At 60.9% G+C, this 20,122-nt stretch overlaps 1 protein-coding gene across 1 annotated transcript; it reads left to right on the top strand.

Annotated features, from left to right (window-relative positions):
* Positions 1-7,188: 7,188 nt before the first annotated feature.
* LOC141466548 (sodium-dependent proline transporter-like) lies at positions 7,189-19,995 on the top strand. Its single transcript, XM_074150550.1, has 15 exons — positions 7,189-7,254; positions 11,049-11,256; positions 15,598-15,729; positions 15,953-16,101; positions 16,343-16,392; positions 16,628-16,766; positions 16,847-16,981; positions 17,105-17,208; positions 17,368-17,492; positions 17,611-17,723; positions 18,076-18,210; positions 18,415-18,514; positions 19,086-19,204; positions 19,432-19,605; positions 19,849-19,995. The coding sequence occupies exons 1-15, from the start codon at positions 7,189-7,191 to the stop codon at positions 19,993-19,995; spliced, it is 1,896 nt and encodes a 631-aa protein (XP_074006651.1).
* The last annotated feature ends 127 nt before the right edge of the window (positions 19,996-20,122 follow it).

Below are 20,122 nucleotides of genomic sequence, written 5' to 3'. Positions count from 1 at the left end.
GACCCCGCCGCGCCGCCGTAGCGCTCCTCCCCTCCGGCCGAGGCTGCGGCCGACATCTTGCCTCCGGGCACCGATTCCTTCTTTGGCCCTCTTCCCCCACCGCCATGACTTCAGCGCCGCTTTCCACCGTTAGCGGAGACTCGTCCCTTCCTCCATCCCCGCCTGTATCCCCCGTCTCCTCCCGGGGAGCAGCAGCCCACCGGGGAAGGCCGCGGGGCTTGCCCGCTTCCAAGATGGCGGCCAACTGCCCGCCCTCCCCCCGCAGGGAGGCGGCGGGACGGGTAAAGGGCGGTTCAGGCCGGCGCCAGGGCGCGACGTACGGAGCCCGCGAAGGGACAAAACGCCCTCGTCCCGCCATAAGCGGTGTAACCATTAACACTGGCAATTTTAATTGTACAAAAGCAAGGCCCAGGCATAACATTTAATGCCATCCGACAACGAGAGGTGGTCCCACAGCTCCCTTTCTGCCCTGGCCCCACACGGAATGCCACTGTCCTGGGGTATGGTGGCCTGTGCAGCAGCATGGTGCCCAGCCCAGGCCCCCCTGTGAGGGGCTGGGGCAGGGGACAGGAGGGGACACAGGGGGACACACAGCCACTGAGGGGCTCTGAGGGCCGGGGGACACTGAGCCGCCATCCTCGGCAGTGAGCCCCAGCTGAGGGTGGCATGAAGGGCACACGTCCCACCTCTGGGGATCTCAAAAAGGTCCACAGAATCACAGAGTGGTCTGGGTGGGAAAGGACCTTAAAGATCATCCAATTCCATCCAGGGACACCTCCCACCACACCAGGTTGCTCCAAGCCCCCTCCAACCTGGCCTTGAACCCCTCCAGGGATGGGGCAGCCACAGCTTCTCGGGGCAACCTGGGCCAGGCTCTCACCACCCTCATAATGAGAAATTCCTTCCCCACATCTCATCTCCATCTCCCCTCTTTCAGTGTCAAACCCTTCCCCCTCCTCCTAGGGCTCCCCTCCCTCATCAAGAGTCCCTCCCCAGCTTTCCTGGAGCCCTATGAGGGACTGGAAGGGGCTCCAAGGTCTCCCCGGAGCCTTCTCTTCTCCGGGCTGAACCCCCCCAACTCTCTCAGCCTGTCCTCACAGCAGAGGGGCTCCAGCCCCCCCAGCATCTCCGTGGCCTCCTCTGGCCCCGCTCCAACAGCTCCGTGTCCTTCTGATGTTAGGACCTGTGGAGCTGGAGGCAGGACTCCAGGTGGGAGTCTCATGACCACCCTTACAACATCAGGACTGACAATGTCAATGAGGGGGCACCCTCTCTCTGTAAGGGGGGAGCCCCCTTCCTGCCCTTGTGGGCAACCACCACCTCCTCCTGCAGCCCTTGCTCCTCACAGGAACAGGGGAAAAGTCTAGGAGCCCAGGCTGGGCTCATGGGCTCTGGTATCCAAAGCTCCGCTGAGGTTCATCTGCACAACGCAACCCGAAACACCAGCAGTTCCTCTGCAAACCTGCTCCGAATGTCTTGGAAACCAGCAGCCGACCAGCAGCTTGTGACTCTGACACGGCCTGATAATATCTGGCCTTTATCCTTTACAGCAACCTTCCCTTTCTGCAGAGGGCCTGTGAAGGGCCTCTTTCCCCCCACCACCACCCCGAGAAGCCCACCTGCCCACAGGGGAGGACGCTGAGAAGATTAGCCCCACGCTGCTACCCCAACACCGATGGGAAACAGGAAACTGAGGCGAATACAGCACCACAACGGAAACGTCAGGTTTTTGCACCCTGAGAGTGTAATCATCCAGCCTGCGAGTTACCCTTTGGCTGAGGCTAGTCCTCGTGAGCCTCAGAAAGAGATCCCAGGAGCCTGGGTGGCATGAAGTGGCTGGAGGTTCAGTTATTTATTTCGTCTGGACCACTGTGTCACCTCCCCCATGAGGGTGTTGGCTCATAGAGTCATAGAATCGTTGGAATTGATGTTGGAAGGGACCTTTCAGATCATCAAGTCCAACCATCACCCCAACACTGACAAACTGACCCATGTCCCTCAGCACCACGTCTGCCCGGCTTTGAAATCCCTCCAGGGATGGTGACTCCACCACTGCCCTGGGCAGCCTCTGCCAAGGCTTCACAACCCTTTCCAGAAAGAAATTGTTCCCAATCTCCATCCTAAACCTTCCCTGGTGCAACTTGAGGCCATTTCCTCTTGTTCCATGGCCTGTTCCTTGGGAGAAGAGACCGACACACCCCCCCCCCCGACTACACCCTCCTTTCAGGGAGTTGGAGAAAGCGAGAAGGTCTCCCCTCAGCCTCCTTTTCTCCAGGCTGGAGCAGTAGCGCTGCACAGAGGCTGGCCGCCCAAAGAGCTCCCATCTCAAAGATGTGACACAGGGAATTTTTTTGGAACTGACTGGAAAAAGAGAATAAATTTGGGGTTGTTCCTCTTATTTTATTGGGAAAAGGCCTACAGAAGGAAAAGGCATGGCATTTTGATCTGTTTGAAGCCTGCGCTGTGCTCACAGATCTCTGCCCTCCAATTCTTCTACTTTCTGTTTTATTCACTCTTTTTTGAAAAAAAAAAGAACAGTTGTAGGTGGAGCAGTTGTTTCATTTTATGAGGATGTGACTGCGTGTCGTGGGTTGAACTGCTGCAGAGGAAAACCAGCCTCGTCCCCTCCAGCATGGCTGTGGCAAGATCAGGATGACCAAGATAAACCCAACTCTTTTAGAGAGGTGAGTTTTGGAAGGAAACGCAGCAACGAAAAACAGACTTCCTGCAGCTGCGCCACGCTTTGCCTCCACCCAGCCCTGAGTGGAGCGGGGCGCCTGTGCTCACAGGTTCCTGCTGTCCCTCTGCTGATTTCCAACATGACAGTTCCTCTGTCTGAAGAGGCTGCTTCATTCAGACTGTCAGAGCCACGGGCAAGCGGGGGACGGCACCTCAAAAGGGCATTTTGAGCTTTTCCCAGCCAGGAACGAGGCGCTGAGCTGGGACAGAACTCGAAACCCAACCCAGGTTGCTTCAGTACCTTATATTCAGGCAGTATGAAACCACAAAACAGAATCACAGAATGATCTGGGGTTGGAAGGGACCTCTGGTGACCACCGAGTCCAACCCCCTGCCAGAGCAGGGTGACCCAGAGCAGGTTGCACAGGAACGTGTCCAGGTGGGGCTTGGATATCTCCAGAGAAGGAGCCTCCACCACCTGCCTGGGCAGCCTCTTCCAGGGCTCTGCCACAATCAAAGTGAAGAAGTTCCTCCTCATGTTGAGATGGAACTTTCTATGTTCAAGTTTGTGCCCGATACCTCTTGTCCTGCTGATCCTGCCATGGATCCAGGGGACAGACATACCAAAGAAAGTGTGGCTCCCACCTCTTGCCCACGGGCTCCTGTCTTACCTAGTGTGAAGGGAGCTGGGAGCCTGCTGGTGTGAGTCCACCATCCTGGCTTGCTCTGCAGGGAACCCAGGACGCTGGACCAGCAGAGGTTTGCATCTTCTCTCACTCCAGTGCTCACACGCTATGTGATGTCCTGATGCCAACCCCTCTTCTGGTCCAAGGGAGGTCCAACCTCATGTTCAGCAGGGAACAGAGTTCAGGCCTCTCTCCCAAAGCAGCCATTGATGATACCAATGATTATGTATCTGATGATGTAGCTGCTAAAACTGGGCAAGTCTTGAGTTTTCGTCTTCCCTTTGGAGAAGGGGAGTCACACTTGTGCTCCCCATCACCCAAGAAGCACTGTCCCTGGAAAGAGAGACAGAGGCTCTCTCCGATTCTCCAGATGAAGGTCTCCTGGTTTTCCCGGTCCTGGTGGCTTCTGCTGCGTGCTTGTAGGTCACCTACTGGCCGGGGCTCTGAAAAGACTCATCCTGAAGATCTTGACAGTGGTGCCATCCCAGGCTGCCCAGCTGGCAGCACTCCTGGTGCAAGCAGAGAGCTGTCGGGCTTGAGGAACATTTCTGGCTGGAGCAGGGGAAACCATGAGAGTGAGGAGAAGGCCTTGAGTCATGGACTGAGGTATCTGAATCCTGCCAGGGACAGAGACCTGGGCTGCTTGGTGACTCTGGCTCTGAGGGCCCCTTAGGCTACAGCTGAAGTTGTGGGTTATCTTAGGTATCTTGGGGGTTTCTTACAGGATCCGGTCCGTGAGGAGAAAATATGGATGGAAGAGTCTAATTCTCCACCTCCTGGTTTGTTTCGTGCATCACAACATGCTGTGCTAACTCCCCAGCTCTGACTGCTGGTCGCTCAGTTGCCCTGGGGCAACCATTTGCAAAGCTGTAGCAAAACAAGGCCACCAAAATTATCCAAGTTACAAATACCTCTTCCATTTCCTTCTTTTGGATGGAATTACAGTTAATTCCCTGACCCAGAAACACCAGTAGAAAGGCCAGTTTGAAGAGACTGCTTTATTCTGATTGTCCCTCTTGTAAGCTCTAGGACTTTGCACGGCCCTGGGAGCACAGCAGCCCTCTGTCAGATGGCGTGAGACGAAGGTGACCACAGTCACCAAGCAGAATGACTCTCTCTTCCTTTGGTTTCCTCCCGTGATGAGCTTCCTTTTTGCTCCTGACTAAGACTCAATTGCAGTCTCCCCACAGTCTTTCAGAGGGGGTCACCAGCTTGGTGGATCACTGGACAATTCACGACCCGTTCCCATCCTGCAAAAGTGTTCTCGGTTGAAAAGAGTTGATTCTGCTGGATCTGTATTTGAAACCTATCCCTTTCTCTACTGTCCCTGCTGTGATGGTGAGGGATTGTTCTGGTTCAAGGGCTATTTCCTTCTTCTGAGGAACCTCCTCCGTTCAGAGGTTAGAAGCAGTTGGCTCCAGGTGTGATGGCAATGGCCAAAGAAAGGCAGGGCCAGTGCATCAGCCATGAGAAAAATACACTTAATCATAGAATCACAGACTGGTTTGGGTGGGAACAGACCTTAAAGCCCCCCCCAGTGCCACCCCCTGCCCTGGGCAGAGACACCTCCCACCAGAGCAGGTTCCTCCAAGCCCCCTCCAACCTGGCCTTGAACCCCTCCAGGGATGGGGCAGCCACAGCTTCAAGGGGCAACCTGGGCCAGGGTCTCCTCCTCACAGCAAAAAATTTCTTCCCCACATCTTATCTCAATCTCCCCTCTTTCAGGGTCAAACCCTTCCCCCTCCTTGTCCTATGGCTCCCCTTCCTCATCAAGAGTCCCTCCCCAGCTTTCCTGGAGCCCCTTCCTTGAGGGACTGGAAGGGGCTCCAAGGTCTCCCCGGAGCCTTCTCTTCTCCAGACTGAACCCCCCCCAACTCTCTCAGAGAAGGGCTCCAGCGCTCGCAGCATCTCCGTGGCCTCCTCTGGCCCCGCTCCAACAGCTCCATGTCCTTCTGATGTTGGTGGCCCCAGAGCTGGAGGCAGCACTGGGGGGGTGTCTCCCCAGAGCAGAGCAGAGGGGCAGAATCCCCCCCCCTCACCCTGCTGGCCACGCTGCTGGGGATTCAGCCCAGGATGCGGGGGGCTTTCTGGGCTGCCAGCGCACATTGCCGGCTCGTGTTGATCTTCTCACCCACCAACACCCCCAAGTCCTTCTCCTCAGGGTTGCTCTCCAGCCAATACTGGGAAACAGCCAGGAGCTGGAGTGCAGCAGAGGATGAGGGATCTAACCCAGCGTTCCCTGGAAGACACAGAGAAAAGGAGGCGGAAATGCTGACAAGAGCAGAAGATGACTCAGTGGCTGGAATGGGGGGAACTGCAGGAGAAACACTGACTCTTTCATAAGTAGATCACGGTTTTAAGTTGAACTCTTTCAGCAGCTGCTACTACTGCTGAGACTGAGCCTGAGCGAAGGCAGCAGCGGTCTGTCTCCCAGAAAACCCAAACCGCTATTTCTGCTCCTTATTTCACTGCCTGGTTTCCCCAGCAAATGGGCCAGGAGAGCACAGCCACTAACTGGGAAAACAGGGTGACAATAACAGGTGTTTTGGGGGATGTGGCCATCAAAGATAACGTGGAAAGGGAGCTGGAGCCCAGCACGAAACCAGGTCCCAGCAGAGGCTTCGTGGTGAGAGGGACCACCCTGCACCAAGCTCTGGGTGAGCAATGGGTGCTCTCACCCCACTGAGCACAGCCTTGGCCCCACAACTCGTCCTGAGCCAGCAGTGATGCCTCTGGTCCCTCCTGGCTGCAAAAATGAGCAAGATGGGCTCTGGGGGGGGTTCATGGGGACCCTGTCGCAGCAGACAGAATCATAGAATCATAGAACGGTGGAGATTGGAAGGGACCTTTCAGACCATGGAGTCCAACCATCAACCCAACACTGACAAACCCACCACTGACCCATGTCCCTCAGCACCACCTCTGCCCGCCTTTGAAATCCCTCCAGGGATGGCGACTCCACCACTGCCCTGGGCAGCCTCTGCCAAGGCTTCACAACCCTTTCCAGAAAGAAATTGTTCCCAAGCTCCATCCTAAACCTTCCCTGGTACAACTTGAGGCCCTTTCCTCTTGTCCCATGGCCTGTTCCTTGGGAGAAGAGACCGACCCCCCCGGCTACACCCTCCTTTCAGGGAGTTGGAGAGAGCGAGAAGGTCTCCTCTCAGCCTCCTTTTCTCCAGGCTGAACACCCCCAGCTCCCTCAGAAGTTCTCCAGACCCTTCTCCTTGTGCTCCAGACCCCTCACCAGCTCCGGTGCCCTTTTCTGGACATGCTCCGGCCCCTCAAGGTCTTTTCTGTCGGGAGGGGCCCAAAACTGGACCCAGCCCTCGAGGTGGGGCCTCCCCAGTGCCCGGTCCAGGGGGATGGTCACTGCCCCAGTCCTGCTGACCACACTGTTGCTGACACAGGCCAGGATGCTGGTGGCCTCCTTGGCCACCTGGGCACACTGCTGGCTCATGTTCAGCCCCTGTTGACTGACACCCCCAGGTCCCTTTCCATGGGGCAGCTCCAACCACTCTTCCTGGAGCCTGGAGCGTCCATGGGGTTGGTGTGACCCAAGGGCAGGACCTCGCACTTGGCCTTGTTGAACCTCACACCGTTGGCCTTGGCCCATCCATCCGGTCTGTCCAGACCCCTCTGCAGAGCATTCTGCCCTCCAGCAGATCAACACCCCACCCAACTCAATGTCCTCTGCAGATTTACTGAGGAACTGAGAGGGACAGCCCGGGGCGGAGCTGTACCTGGCGCAGGTGAGGGAGTGACCGTCCCTCCTTCCATCCCTCCCTCCTTCCCTCCCTCCTTCCCTCACGCCGCCCAGCAGGAAATGCCGTGCACCGGCCACCTCGACATGCCGGGGCCCCTGGCCCCCACCACACCGCCAGAGCCCACGGTAGGACCCAAGCCCTGAGGGGACATGTCTGCTCTGCCCTGTGCTGCTCCTGCTGATGGCACCCCGTGCGGTGCAGGTCACCCCCCCACAGCCCCATGGCAGCTGGGAACCCCTTGCAGTGAGCCATGGGTATGGTGGGAACAGCACCGGGGATGTCTGGGGCTACTACAGATCGTTGTCCCTTAGCCACCCATGTGCCAAGGTGATGGCCAGCCTTTGGGTCTCACCCTGGCTCGGTTCCCTCCACCGTGGAGCAGCACCTTCTCCATCCCCGATGGGTGGACACCTCCTTGCAACTTGCCCCATGGCTACAGTTTGGGGGAGCTGCCGGGATTTCTCCGGGTGCTCAAAGCCCGGTGTCCCCTTGGGTGTGCGGGGCAGATCTCCCACCCGTCTGGGGGGCTCTGGGGAGGCTGTGCCCAGCAAGGCTGGCTCTTCTCAGTTGGAGCTGATGCTTTTCAGCACATCCCTGCAAAGGGCTGGAGGAACCCCACTGCTCTTCCTTGTGTGGGGGCTGCAGGTCGCTGCCGGGCCCTGGCGTAGCCATGGGCAAGCGGGGTCTGTTGGGTGGCCAAGGGCAAGGAGCAGTCTGTTGGGTGAGGTTCTGTGCAGGCAGATTTCCTTCTGGGGGGCAGAGCGTGGGACAGGCAAGCCGAGGGGGGGTCACGGCTCCCAGGTTGCCCCACACAACGTGGAGCACATGAATGGTGGGGGAGATGGAGCTGCTGGATCCCTGTGGGCTGCCCTTGGGGCTTCAGATGTCTCATCCCACTGCAGTGCAAGATGTGGGGACAGGACAGGGCTTGGTCACGGTGACAGCGTGGGATGCTCTGTGCTGAGACAGACTGGGCTGGAGCCCCGGTGTCCCACTGTGCCATCTCCCCATGGTGAGCAGGGAGCGAGCTATGGGGTTGGGGTGCTGGCACAGCCCCGCTGCCGGCTGCGCCGAAGGCTACCGAGCATCACTCTTCCTCAGCGCCATCCTGCCTCTCCTTCCTGAGACCCCCTGGTCACGTTTGCCAGCATTGGAGTGGGTGAAGGTAGCAGGGAGCAGGTTCTGCCTGGCCAGCGGGGCTGAATTCCCGCTCAGGGAATTTCCATCCACAGCTCCAGCACCCATAAAGTGTGATTGGGAATGGGTGGGGCTGATAATGACATTAATTGCCCCTTGGCAGTGATGTGGGTGCTGCGGGTGCCTGTACAGGGCAGCCCTGCGGGAGAAGGGCAAGAGCAGGACCCTGGGCCAGGAGACTTGCCCAGGAAGCCCTTGGTCCTCCTGTGGCAAGTTTCCTGCGTTCCCTGTGAGGGTGGTGAGAGCCTGGCCCAGGTTGCCCCGAGAAGGCTGCCCCATCCCTGGAGGGGTTCAAGGCCAGGTTGGAGGGGGCTTGGAGCAACCTGCTCTGGTGGGAGGTGTCCCTGCCCAGGGCAGGGGGTGGCACTGGGTGGTCTTTAAGGTCCCTTCCCACCCAAACCATTCTATGATTCTATAATTTTAACTCCTCATCCGTCCTTGTTGACCTCCTCAGGGAAGATGCTGCACATTTATCACCTCCTCCGTTCAAAGCAGCAGGGAGGTGGGTGGCATGGCCCCCTTGTGCAAACAGTTACGGCCACCATTCCATCGCTCTGGGCTGGCAGTGGGAAGCCCCAGGAGGTGTGGGGATGGCAGAAGCTGCCAGGGGCACAGGGCAACCATAGCACATCTTGCCAGGCTCAGCAGGACTTGCTCGGTCTGTGCTGGCCACGCTGTGCCTGGGGCTGGCTCCTGCAAACACAGCGGGCATCCCTGCGCCGAGCTTCCCGGCCGGTTCTGGGAGGACAGACAGCTTTGATGCCGAGGGCATGGTTAGAATCTGGTTAATCTGCACCTTGTTTCAACCACCCACAGATAACCCTGAGCTGATACCCGGTACCTTGCAGGAAGGCACATGGCGAGGCTGGCCCCGGTTTCTGGTGTAAACAAGCTCATGTGGGTGCTGGCACTCCCGGGCTCTGATCCCTTGGGATCAGGTGCCTGGAGGGAGCTGGGCTGCGCCCGTGGACTTTGCACAAGAGCAGACATCTCTCTGCACGCGACCAAGACACGGTTGCCTCTGAACAGCCCCAAAATGCCAGTATCTTGGGAATCCTGTGAGAGCTGCCCTCTCTGTCGAGCCTGGCCGGTGCTCCTGCCTGAGAGAAGGCATGTCTCCTGCCCGCTCCACTGGGAGAACGGGATGGGGAATGAGCTGGATTTCAGGTTTTCTGCAGCCGCTGGAGAAGGTGGAGATGGAGGAGCATTTTCCACGGCTGGGGTTTGCAGGTTGCTGCCTTGATGACCCATCCCGTTGCTTAGGAAGGGATGGTGTGAGTAGAGGAATGGGATGCTGTGTGACCAGTAAACGCTGGATCAGCCCCCTCAAACCCGGGCAGGGACACTGCACCACGGAGGATATTTTTATTTAATTCAAAGCTGTATCCTTTCCTGAAACAAACTCTCACGCTCCAGTGGGAGCAAAGCCTGGGCACTCCGGCCTTTGGCTTGTGTGGCAGATGAGATCAGGTCTGATCTCAGCGGTCACGGCTGGCTCTGTGGTCTGTGAATCATAGCGCTGCTTCGTCACCGAGCAACCCTCCTCCTCTGCCTCGAGCGGTGCTTCCCCATGGGGTCCCACAGGCGGAGGAAACTGAGTCACAACAGCGCTCCCAAGGCCTGGCACACAACTGGGCTGGGAACAACTGTTTGCATCTGTGGTGGCACTGATAGTAAAGGGATTTCCCCACACAACAACATTAGAATCATAGAATCAATCACAGAATGGTTTGGGTGGGAAGGGACCTTAAAGACCACCCAGTGCCACCCCCTGCCCTGGGCAGGGACACCTCCCACCAGAGCAGGTTGCTCCAAGCCCCCTCCAACCTGGCCTTGAACCCCTCCAGGGATGGGGCAGCCACAGCTTCTCGGGGCAACCTGGGCCAGGCTCTCACCACCCTCACAGCAAAGAACTTCTTCCCCACATCTCATCTTCATCTCCCCTCTTTCAGTGTCAAACCCTTCCCCCTCCTCCTAGGGCTCCCCTCCCTCATCAAGAGTCCCTCCCCAGCTTTCCTGGAGCCCCCCCTTGAGGGACTGGAAGGGGCTCTAAGGTCTCCCTGGAGCCTTCTCTTCTCCAGGCTGAACCCCCCCAACTCTCTCAGCCCCCCCCTCACAGCAGAGGGGCTTCAGCCTTCCCAAGCGTCTCGATGGCCCCATGGCATCACACTGCCAGACCCCCGGCCAGGGGCTGGGGAGGGTCCCCTCCCTCTCTTGCTGATCCTCATCTCTCCTGGAAGTCCGTTTGCTGGGTCAGGGTCTGTCCTGGAGGAACCAGAGCAAAGCTGCAGCTTGGATGGCAGAGGGGACCTCCAGGGCAGGACCATGTGGCTGGAGCAGCCTCTGCGGGAAGATTTGGGGGATCCCTCCATCCTTCCCAGGGGGCAGGACCTATGCCCAAGGAGGCTGGTGCCGGTGGAAGGGATCACAGTCCCAAGCCCTGCTGTGACCTTGCAGCTCCCTGTGGTGCTGCCGGCTGTGCCCTGGGAGCAGAGCAGATGTCTTGACGAGCACGGAGCTCTGGGCCAGCCCGAGCCTCCCACGTCCCACAGCACGGGCCACCACAGGGTCCTGCTGGGCACGTTTCAGGGAAACCCCAAAGCCTTTTTGGGAACCAGATGCTTTTTCAGCAAGAGCTTGATCGTGCCCACTCCTGCTGAGGACCTTTGCGGCGTTTTCAGGCTGCTGCCAGCAGGTCCTGATGCTTTGCTCTCCTCCACAGGTCAACATCTTCCATACGGAGGGTACAACCACCGACACCAGCAGCCAGCCCTGGCCGGGACCCCTGTCCCAGCCTGAGATCCTGGCCCCCAGCCCACCCCGGGAGACATGGGCCAGCAAGCACGAGTTCCTGCTGTCCTGCCTGGGCTACTGCGTGGGGCTGGGCAACATCTGGCGCTTTCCCTACCTGTGCTACCGCAACGGAGGAGGTGGGTCCCCACCGCGGGTACAGACGTCCCTTCCCTGGACACCCGGGCACTGCTCCCTTCTCCTGGATGGAGGCCAGGAGCACAGGGGGTTGGGGAGGGACAGCGGGATGGTGCACAGGGGCACCAGGAGAGCAAACATGGGGGATTCAAGGATTTGGGGTTGTGTGATGCCCACCTGGGCACCATCACTTTAATCCCACTGTGAGGACCACAGGGAGGGATGCTTTAAGAGTTCAAAGCATCTTCCCATGAATGTCCTCGGGGACTTGACCACAGGGAGGGATGCTTTAAGAGTTCAAAGCATCTTCCCATGAATGTCCTCGGGGACTTCTCCTGTGCCTGCCTCTGGGGTAAGCCCAGAGCAACCAGCAACACCATCCCGGGTGGTTTGGGCCAGAAAGAGCTGCCTCCAGGCAGAACCCCCCCCTGCAGAGCATCTCTGCCCCTACCTGGAGAAGCGGGGCTTGGCCAGAAAAGCCATGACCCCCCATCAACTCTGTCACCACCTCCGCAGGAGCGATAGCAGGGACCCTCTGGTGTCCTGCAGCTGCGTGGAGGTGCCCGTCCATGGTAAAACCCAATTCAATTGGGCAGGAGCGCCCAGGAAGGCAGCCAAGCAGGGCAACGACCTGCCATATTTCTGGGCCAGGACAAAATGCAGACAGCTCAGCGTGTGGCTGGTGCCTGGTGGCAGCATCCCAGGATGCAGCGCTGTGTCCTTGGGCTGTGGGATGGGAGAAACCTCCCCAAGGGTCATTCCTGAGCCCCTTGCTGCTTCTTCTGCCCTGACGTTGTCTCCTCTTGCCCCCAGCCAAAGGGGCCACCATCCAGCCCTTGCCACCTTTGCTGCGCTTCTGACCTACGCTGCTGTGTCCTCTGGCATCTCCCCTCAAGCTGAGCATCACAGCCTGCAGTGTTCTGCTGCTGGCTGGGGATCCAAATGATCCATGGGCTCACAGCCAGTCCAGCCCCACAGCCTGCCCTCCCCAGACTGGGCTGAGGGGCTTTTATCGCACCATTTAATTTACACTCACTTCAAACTGCCCAGTTAAATTGGTGATTTCTGCTTTCATAGAATCATACAATCACAAAATGGTTTGTGTTGGAAGGGACCTTAAAGCCCCCACAGTGCCACCCCCTGCCCTGGGCAAGGACACCTCCCACCAGAGCAGGTTGCTCCAAGCCCCCTCCAACCTGGCCTTGAACCCCTCCAGGGATGGGGCAGCCACAGCTTCTCAGGGCAACCTGGGCCAGGCTCTCACCACCCTCACAGCAAAGAAGTTCTTCCCCACATCTCAGCTCAATCTCCCCTCTTTCAGGGTCAAACCCTTCCCCCTCCTCCTAGGGCTCCCCTCCCTCATCAGCTGGGCTCCCCAGCTTTCCTGGAGCCCCCCCCTTTAGGGACTGGAAGGGGCTCGAAGGTCTCCCCGGAGCCTTCTCTTCTCCAGGCTGAACCCCTCTCAGCCTGTCCTCCCAGCAGAAGGACTCCAGCCCTCTAATCAGCCCTTTGCCCCATGGATGCTCCTTAAATCACCGTAACTGAACTAATTTGCTAATGAGCCAACCAACTTGTTCGGGGCATGGCTGGCCAGTGGGTGTGTTTGTGTGGCAGCCGTGTATGGGGCACAGGAGTGTGGGACCCTGCCTGGCACTCCGTGGCCCCCCCAAACCTCTGCCCCATACCCCAGCTGCCCCTGACACTGCATGCTTGGCCCCGCTGCCCGTGGGGGGTGGCACCCATCCCTGTGACACCGTCTGGTGCTGGGGAAGCACCGGCATCTTGACAGGACGTGTGCCAGGGCTGGGCTGTGCCAAGCTTCGTACCTCGCCTAAGCAGGGAGGAATTTGGCCCTCGGGGAGGAATTTGGCCCTTGGGGCAGGGCTTGCTGCAGGGTGATGGGGCTGCCGTGACCCGTGCTGGGGCTGGCATGCAGGGTTGGCCATGGATCACAGAATCCCAGCCTGGCAGGGGTTGGCAGGGACCTCTGGAGACCCCCCAGTCCAACCCCCTGCCAGAGCAGGTCCACCCAGAGCAGGTTGGACAAGAACGCGTCCAGAAGGGGTTTGAATGTCTCCAGAGAAGGAGACTCCACCACCTCTCTGGGCAGCCTCTGCCAGGGCTCTGCCACCCTCACAGGAAAGTTTTCCTTATTTTCTGCATCTCAGTTTGTGCCCTTTGCCCTTTTTCCTGTCCCCGGGCACCACTGAGGAGAGTCTGGCCCCATCCTCTTGCCCCCCACCCTTTAGCTCTTGCTCAGCATCCATGAGATCTCCTCTCAGTCTGCTCTTCTCCAGCTGAACGGCCCCAGGTCCCTCAGCCTTTCCTCAGCAGAGAGATGCTCCAGTCCCTCATCATCCTCGCAGCCTCCGCTGGACTCTCCCCAGCAGTTCCCTGTTCTTCTGGAACTGGGGAGCCCAGAAGTGGTCCCAGTGCTCCAGCTGTGGCCTCCCCAGGGCAGAGCAGAGGGGGAGGTTGACCTCCCTCCACCTGCTGGCCACGGTCTTCTTGATGCACCCCAATTTAATTCCTCCTGGGGAAGCATCTCCTCCTTCCTGAGGGGTTGCACAGCCTGCCCCACATTAGCACCAGGGCCAGGGAGAGGGTAGAGGGAGAAGGAGAAGTGGCTTTTCCCATGGGAGATGCTGCAGCCCCAGGGGCACAGGGGTGTGCGGGGGCTCCCGTGGCACCCTGCCACCACGGGGATGGGGACAGCAGTGGGGCGACCTTCTCTGGGGACAGAGAGATGTGACCATCCTCACCCACATTGGTCTCCCCCGTCATGGCCACCTTTGGCACAGCTGTGGAGGACACCCACAGGGCTTTTGCACTGGGACACCCCAGACTCCTGCTCTTGGTGCTCCTGCTGCCCATCATGGGCCCCTTGCCCCCCAGGCCTTCTCCTGGGCAGGAGACGGGCTGCGCTGCGCTAGCTCTGGGGTGTATATCGCCCCACGGACCCCTCGTCCCAGCAAGGCGAGGGTGGCTTTGGTCAGGCACAACGATGGGTGAACTCGCCACTGGATGTCACTGCCACCCGCCTGGCCACACAGAGCCCATGGGCACTGCCTGACACCCACGGGGGGGCATGAGGAAGCCGCTCCCTGACCACCATCTGGGCAGCACCAGCCAAAGGGGCTTGGGACCAGCAGAAGAAATGGGTCCCTCCACAAAGGGATGGAGGGGAAGGCAGTTAAGGGGGGGTGATTCATCCCAAAGCCATGGATTTGGGGGTGTCGGGAGGTTTGTCCCCATGCCACACCTCTTGCAGAAGACCCCTGCAGTGCCAGCACCCGCGGGATGGATTGGACTGGCAGGAAAGCAGCCAGGACCACCATGGCCCAGTGGAGCAGGGAGCCAGTGGGACTGGGACACCATCTCCCCTCATTCCCAAACCTCTGCCAACAGCCAGGCAGGAATTCCCGCTGTCCCAATGGGGCTTTAAACCTGCGGAGGTCCCCTCCCCTCCATGCTGAGCCCTGCGAAGCCTCTGCCAGAGCTGCCTGGTGGCTCCCCTGCAGCCCTGCGCTAATGAGTGCCGGGCTAACGAGCAGCCAGCCCCACATCTGGTCTCTCAGCGAGGCTGCGGGGGAGCGGGGTTTGGAAAGCTGCTCCGCTGCGGGGAACGGCAGTCACCGTGCTGGAGATTTGCCACCAGGAGAGGACAGGCTTGGGCTGCAGCTGGCTGCCAGCTGGGAAATGCTGGTTTCTCCCTGGGAAAATGTCCTTTTCCAGCACAAATTTGGCCTGGCTAAGGCTCCAAGGAGCAGGATTTCCTCTGCAGAGAAGGCAATTAGTGAGACAAGCTGTGCAAAGATGGAGATGTCAGTGTATCACCAGGGGAAACTCCGGGATCTTCTGTGGGCACATCGCAGGGCCCTGAGCATCCCTCAGCCCTGAGCATCCCACGGTCCTGAGCATCCCTCAGCCCTGGGCATCCCATGGCCCTGAGCATCCCATGGTCCTGGGCATCCCATGGCACTGAGCATCCCTCAGCCCTGAGCATCCCATGGTGCTGAGCATCCTATGGCCCTGAGCATCCCTCAGCTCTGGGCATCCCATGGCCCTGAGTATCCCTGAGCCCCGAGCATCCCACATCCCTGAGCACCATTGCAGCACCCACGGCTGCACGCCCAGCACTGCTCCCACCACCCACCTCAAGCCTGGGCCAGTGGGATCCCACCAGGTCCCAGGATGGAGCTGGCAGCCCCCAGGAGCTTTCCTTGCTCCGCTGCATCCTGCCCGGACACATGTCCTTGCCATAAGTCCAAACCACTGTCCTCTGGGGGGCCCAGGCTGGTGCTGGCCATCCCCCCAACCCACTGCCCTTCTCCTCCTGCCAGGTATCTTCCTCATCTCCTACTTCATCATGCTGTTCATTATGGGGCTACCCCTCTTCCTGATGGAGCTGAGCCTGGGCCAGTACGGGGCCGCAGGTCCCATCACTGTCTGGAAGTGCTGCCCACTCCTCAAAGGTGGGGCTGGGGGCACGTCTCCTTCCTGTCCCCGTGGCTGCTGGGGACGGCTGGGCTGTGGGATGGGGTGTGGGGTGGGTATGGGGGCTGGGACATCCCCTTGGTGAAACCCCAGCCTGCACCCCGAGTCCCTGGGCAGGTCTCCTGCCACCTCTCCATCCCCCTGGACTCGGGGCTGGGGGTCTGCAGGGAGCAGACCTCAGCAGCCCCTCTCCTTGGGCAGGTGTTGGCGTTGCCATGCTCATCGTGTCCTCCCTGGTGTCCCTCTACTACAACGTCATCATCGCCTGGGCTTTCTACTACCTGGGCTCCTCCTTCCAGAGCCCCCTACCCTGGTCCTGCCATGCCCCCAGGAATGCAGACCTCTGCCAGGTCGGTGGCCCCTGGGCTGGCAGCGTTGCGGGGTCGGGTCCCCTGTGGGGTGGGATGCTGTGGGGCCAGATGCCACTCGAGGACAGGGCAAGTGGTTTCTCTGGAAAAACTTTGCTGGCAGCAGAAAAGAAGGGTTAGGCTGGGGCCGGGGCCGGGGCCAGCAGGGATGTTGGGGATGGTGGCCGTGGCGGTGGCTGTGGCAGTGGCCACGGAGGTGACCTGGCAGGGCTGTGTGTTACAGAACACATCGGGGACCACCGGCTGGGTCAGCACCAGCGAGGTTTTCTGGAAGTAAGTCCCTGTGTGGCAACGTGGCAGTGTGGCATGTGTCCCTCTCTCAGCCCATGTCTGGGGGGTCCAGCCCCAGCTCCATCTCCCCTGGTCCCGGGGGGCTGGGGCTGAGCCCCCAAAAGGCCCTGGTCGGTGCTGCCAGAGGCTTTGTGGGGGGCAGAGGGGTGGACAAGGACATTGTGGAGGTGACAAGGGTGCCCCGCGTCCCCCATCCCGCTGACCCGTGTCCCCGCAGTGAGCAGGTGCTGGGGGTGACACACAGCTCTGGCCTCGGGGACCCCGGCCCCGTGCAGTGGCCCCTCGCCCTCTGCCTGCTGGCAGCCTGGACCCTCGTCTTCCTCTGCATGCTGAAGGGCATCCGCAGCTCCGGCAAGGTGATGGGCGGCTCTGGGGGGCGATGGGGGGGGCTGCCATGGCGGGGGAGCGGGGCTGAGCCGTGCCGTGCGCTGTGCAGGTGGTGTACTTCACCGCCACCTTCCCCTACCTGGTCATCCTCATCCTCATCATCCGGGGGGCCACGCTGGACGGCTCCCTCGAAGGCGTCCGCTTCTACCTCTCCTCGGACTGGAGCAGGCTGCAGAGCGCCCAGGTAACCCCACGCCGGGGTCAGGGGGGGGTGTCCCTGATGGCAGTGATCCCCACCCCCCCCACCCCGAGCCGGGGCTGGTGGGGCTGGGGAGTCCTGCAGCCCCCCCCCATTGTTGTCCCCCAGGTGTGGAGCGACGCGGCCTCGCAGATCTTCTATTCCCTGGGCATCGGGTTCGGGGGGCTGCTCTCCATGGCTTCCTACAACAAGTTTGACAACAACGTCATCCGGTGAGTTTGGAGGGGGGCTCTGGGGGCTCGGGGGGCTCAGGGCAGCCCCGGGTTGCAGCCAGGCAATGATGGGAAGGTCCGAGCCCGTGTGGCCCATGGGGATGCCCCCATCTCCATCCTCACCCCATGGGTGTGGGGCTGTGACACCCTCCCCGACAGGGACACCTTGGTCATCACCATCGGGAACTGCTGCACCAGCTTCTTCGCCGGCTTCGCCATCTTCTCAGTGCTGGGACACATGGCCTGGAGGAAAAACATCCCTGTGGGCAGCGTTGTCGCCTCAGGTATGGTCTCCGGGAGGGGGAACTCCTGCCCTGCCGTGCCAGCAGATGTCCTGGTGCCCTGGGTGGTGTGTCTCACCACGACGTGTCCTTTCACGCTTCCCTCCATCTCACCCCGCAGGCCCTGGGCTGGCGTTCGTGGCGTACCCCGAAGCCCTCTCCCTGCTGCCCGGCTCCCCGTTCTGGTCCATCCTCTTCTTCCTCATGCTCCTCACGTTGGGCGTGGACACTTTGGTGATTGTCACCCCCGGGCAGCCCCATGTCCTGCCCCGTGCCTGGCCTTGGGGTGCCAGATACACCCCGTCTCGGGCATGCAGACCATGACGTGCATGGGCCGGGAGCGTGAGGATGGTGCTGGGGTTGGGGGGGGGGTGCGTGGACCCCCCCATGTGGGGCTGCACCCAGGGTGATGGGGCAGGGATGCAGCCACATCCTGCCGATGGGATGGGTGTCTCCACGTGCCCAGGTGTCACAGGGATGGGGTCAGTGCCCTGCAAAGTTCCCTCTGTGAGGACCACCCCCTGCGCCCAGTCCGGGGGAGGCAGGGACTGGGATGTTCCCCCCCACTGACACCCCCATCCCTCAGTTTGGGAACATCGAGGGCATCACCACCGCCATCCTGGATGAGTTCCCAGCCCTGCGCGACTGGAGGAGGAAGATGGTGTTGCTGGGTGTGCTCTGCACCTCCTTCTACCTGCTGGGGCTCCTGCTGGTCACCCAGGTATGGGGTCCCCTGCACCCCCACCCAGCACCCTTGGGTGATGCCAGGGTGGAGACTGGAGAAACGGCCTCCTTCCCCCTCCAGCCTCTGGCTACCACGCGTGGGCCTTGGTATGGATGGTGTCAGTGGCCCTGGGTGCCCTGCACCCACCCTGCTGCCCCTGGCCGTGGGTGCTGACCCCATCCCTCCCTCCCCACCCCGCAGGGTGGCATCTTCTGGTTCACCCTCATTGACACCTACAGCACCGGCTTCGGGCTCATCATCGTCGCCCTCTTCATGTGTCTGGGCATTGCCTTCTGCTACGGTGAGCGGAGCGGGTGGCCCTGGGGCAAGCTGCAGCCAGCCCTGGGGTGTGCCTTGGGGTGCAGCCAGCCCTGGGGTGTTCCTTGGGGTGCAGCCAGCTCTGGGGTGTTCCTTGGGGTGCAGCCAGCTCTGGGGTGGGGACTGGGGTGCAGCCAGCACAGGGGTGAGGTGCTGCCAGCCCCGGAGCACTGCTGCAGGGTGTTTATGGCCCAGGGTAGCCCCTGGCTACCACGCTGCCAAGGCTTGGTGGTCCTGGGGCTCACGGCAAACCATGGCCAGGCTCTGTGGAGAGCTTGGAGCTGGGGTGGGCAGGGAAATACCCCCCCCGTCCTGCTGCCCAGGCACACCTCAGCCCTGTGACGAGACGGTGCGAAGCTGGGGTGCAATTTCCCCTGTGCATGGGAGGGCACACAATTTCCTCTCCATCCCCCACAAAGCCTGGTGGATGCTCAGTACCCAGCACCGCCACCTCCCAGCCCCAGCATGGGGTGTCGTGGCTGCCGGGGACCCCAGGGACCGGGTCTGGGGACAGGCAGGGTCCCGGCCGTCACCCTCTCCCTGGGTCCCTGCAGGTGTGGACCGGTTCTGCCGGGACATCGTGGACATGATCTGCCGGTGCCCGCCCTGGTGCAGCCACATGCTGGGCTACTTCAAGGTGTGCTGGGCCTTCTTCACCCCCTGCCTGCTGCTGGTGAGCACCGAGCTCCTCTCCCTCCATCTCTCCCGTTCCACCTCCCAGAGGGGCAGCTCTTGCCATGGGTTTGGAGCAAGGCTGGCCCGGTCCTGGTGGCCTCTCTGTGGCTGTGGAGGGCATTTGGGGTGGCCCTGGGGGGTCCTTGTGGCGGCCAGCCTGGCCAAGACCCCCGGGGACAGGCAGTGCTGTGGTGTCACATCGCTCCTGCCCACCCTGTCTTCCAGTTCACACTCATCTACACCTTCCTGGAAATGTATGGCGTCCCCCTGCGCTACGGCACCTACAAGTACCCCCCCTGGGGCACGAGCCTGGGGGTCTGCATGGGCCTCCTCACCTGCCTGCAGATCCCGCTGTGGGCCACCGTGGCCCTGTGCCGCGAGTCGGGGACGCTGAGCGACGTGAGTGTGGGAGGTGGGATGGGACACGGGGACGGGGACAGGGCAGGGGCTGCCCCGGTGCTGGGGACGGGGCGGGAGAGAGCAGTGATGGAGCAGGGGGTGTGTGATGCTGACCCTTCCCCAAGAGATGGAGAAAGGGCTGGAGCTGTGGGGCTGGGGCAAGAGGTGGGGTCTGACCCTTCTGCCCTCTGCCCCATGGGGGGGGGGTCGGGACAGCCCCTGCTCATCCTCGCCCACCCCCAGCGCTTCCAGAAGGCCACGCAGCCCTTGCACTCCTGGAGGACGGCCACCTCCCGGGATGTGGCCGGAGCCATCATCGACGTGCCGTTCACCATCACCCTGACCAACAGCGACTTCAACGTGCTGCCCCACGGCACCAGCGAGGACTGACGACGGCCCCGGGGCACCCCACGTCCTCGCTCAGAGCCCCCCAGGAAGATGGGACCCGCCGGGGACGGGGACACCCGCCCGGGGGCTGGCTGCTGGTGCAGGTGACTTCCCCTTGTGCCGTCACCGT

This window comes from Numenius arquata, chromosome 1, assembly GCF_964106895.1.
Source record: "Numenius arquata chromosome 1, bNumArq3.hap1.1, whole genome shotgun sequence".
Classification (NCBI taxonomy): domain Eukaryota; kingdom Metazoa; phylum Chordata; class Aves; order Charadriiformes; family Scolopacidae; genus Numenius; species Numenius arquata.
The sequence above is the reverse complement of the archived record's forward strand: the minus strand, read 5'-3'. Positions and strand labels throughout refer to the sequence as shown.

Excerpts from the sequence above, each read along its gene's own strand:
- LOC141466548 (XM_074150550.1), top strand. The coding sequence starts at position 7,189 with ATGCCGTGCACCGGCCACCTCGACATGCCGGGGCCCCTGGCCCCCACC. Across the intron at positions 11,257-15,597 it reads GTGCTACCGCAACGGAGGAG|GTATCTTCCTCATCTCCTAC; the intron begins GTGGGTCCCCAC and ends TCCTCCTGCCAG. Across the intron at positions 17,209-17,367 it reads TTTGACAACAACGTCATCCG|GGACACCTTGGTCATCACCA; the intron begins GTGAGTTTGGAG and ends CCTCCCCGACAG.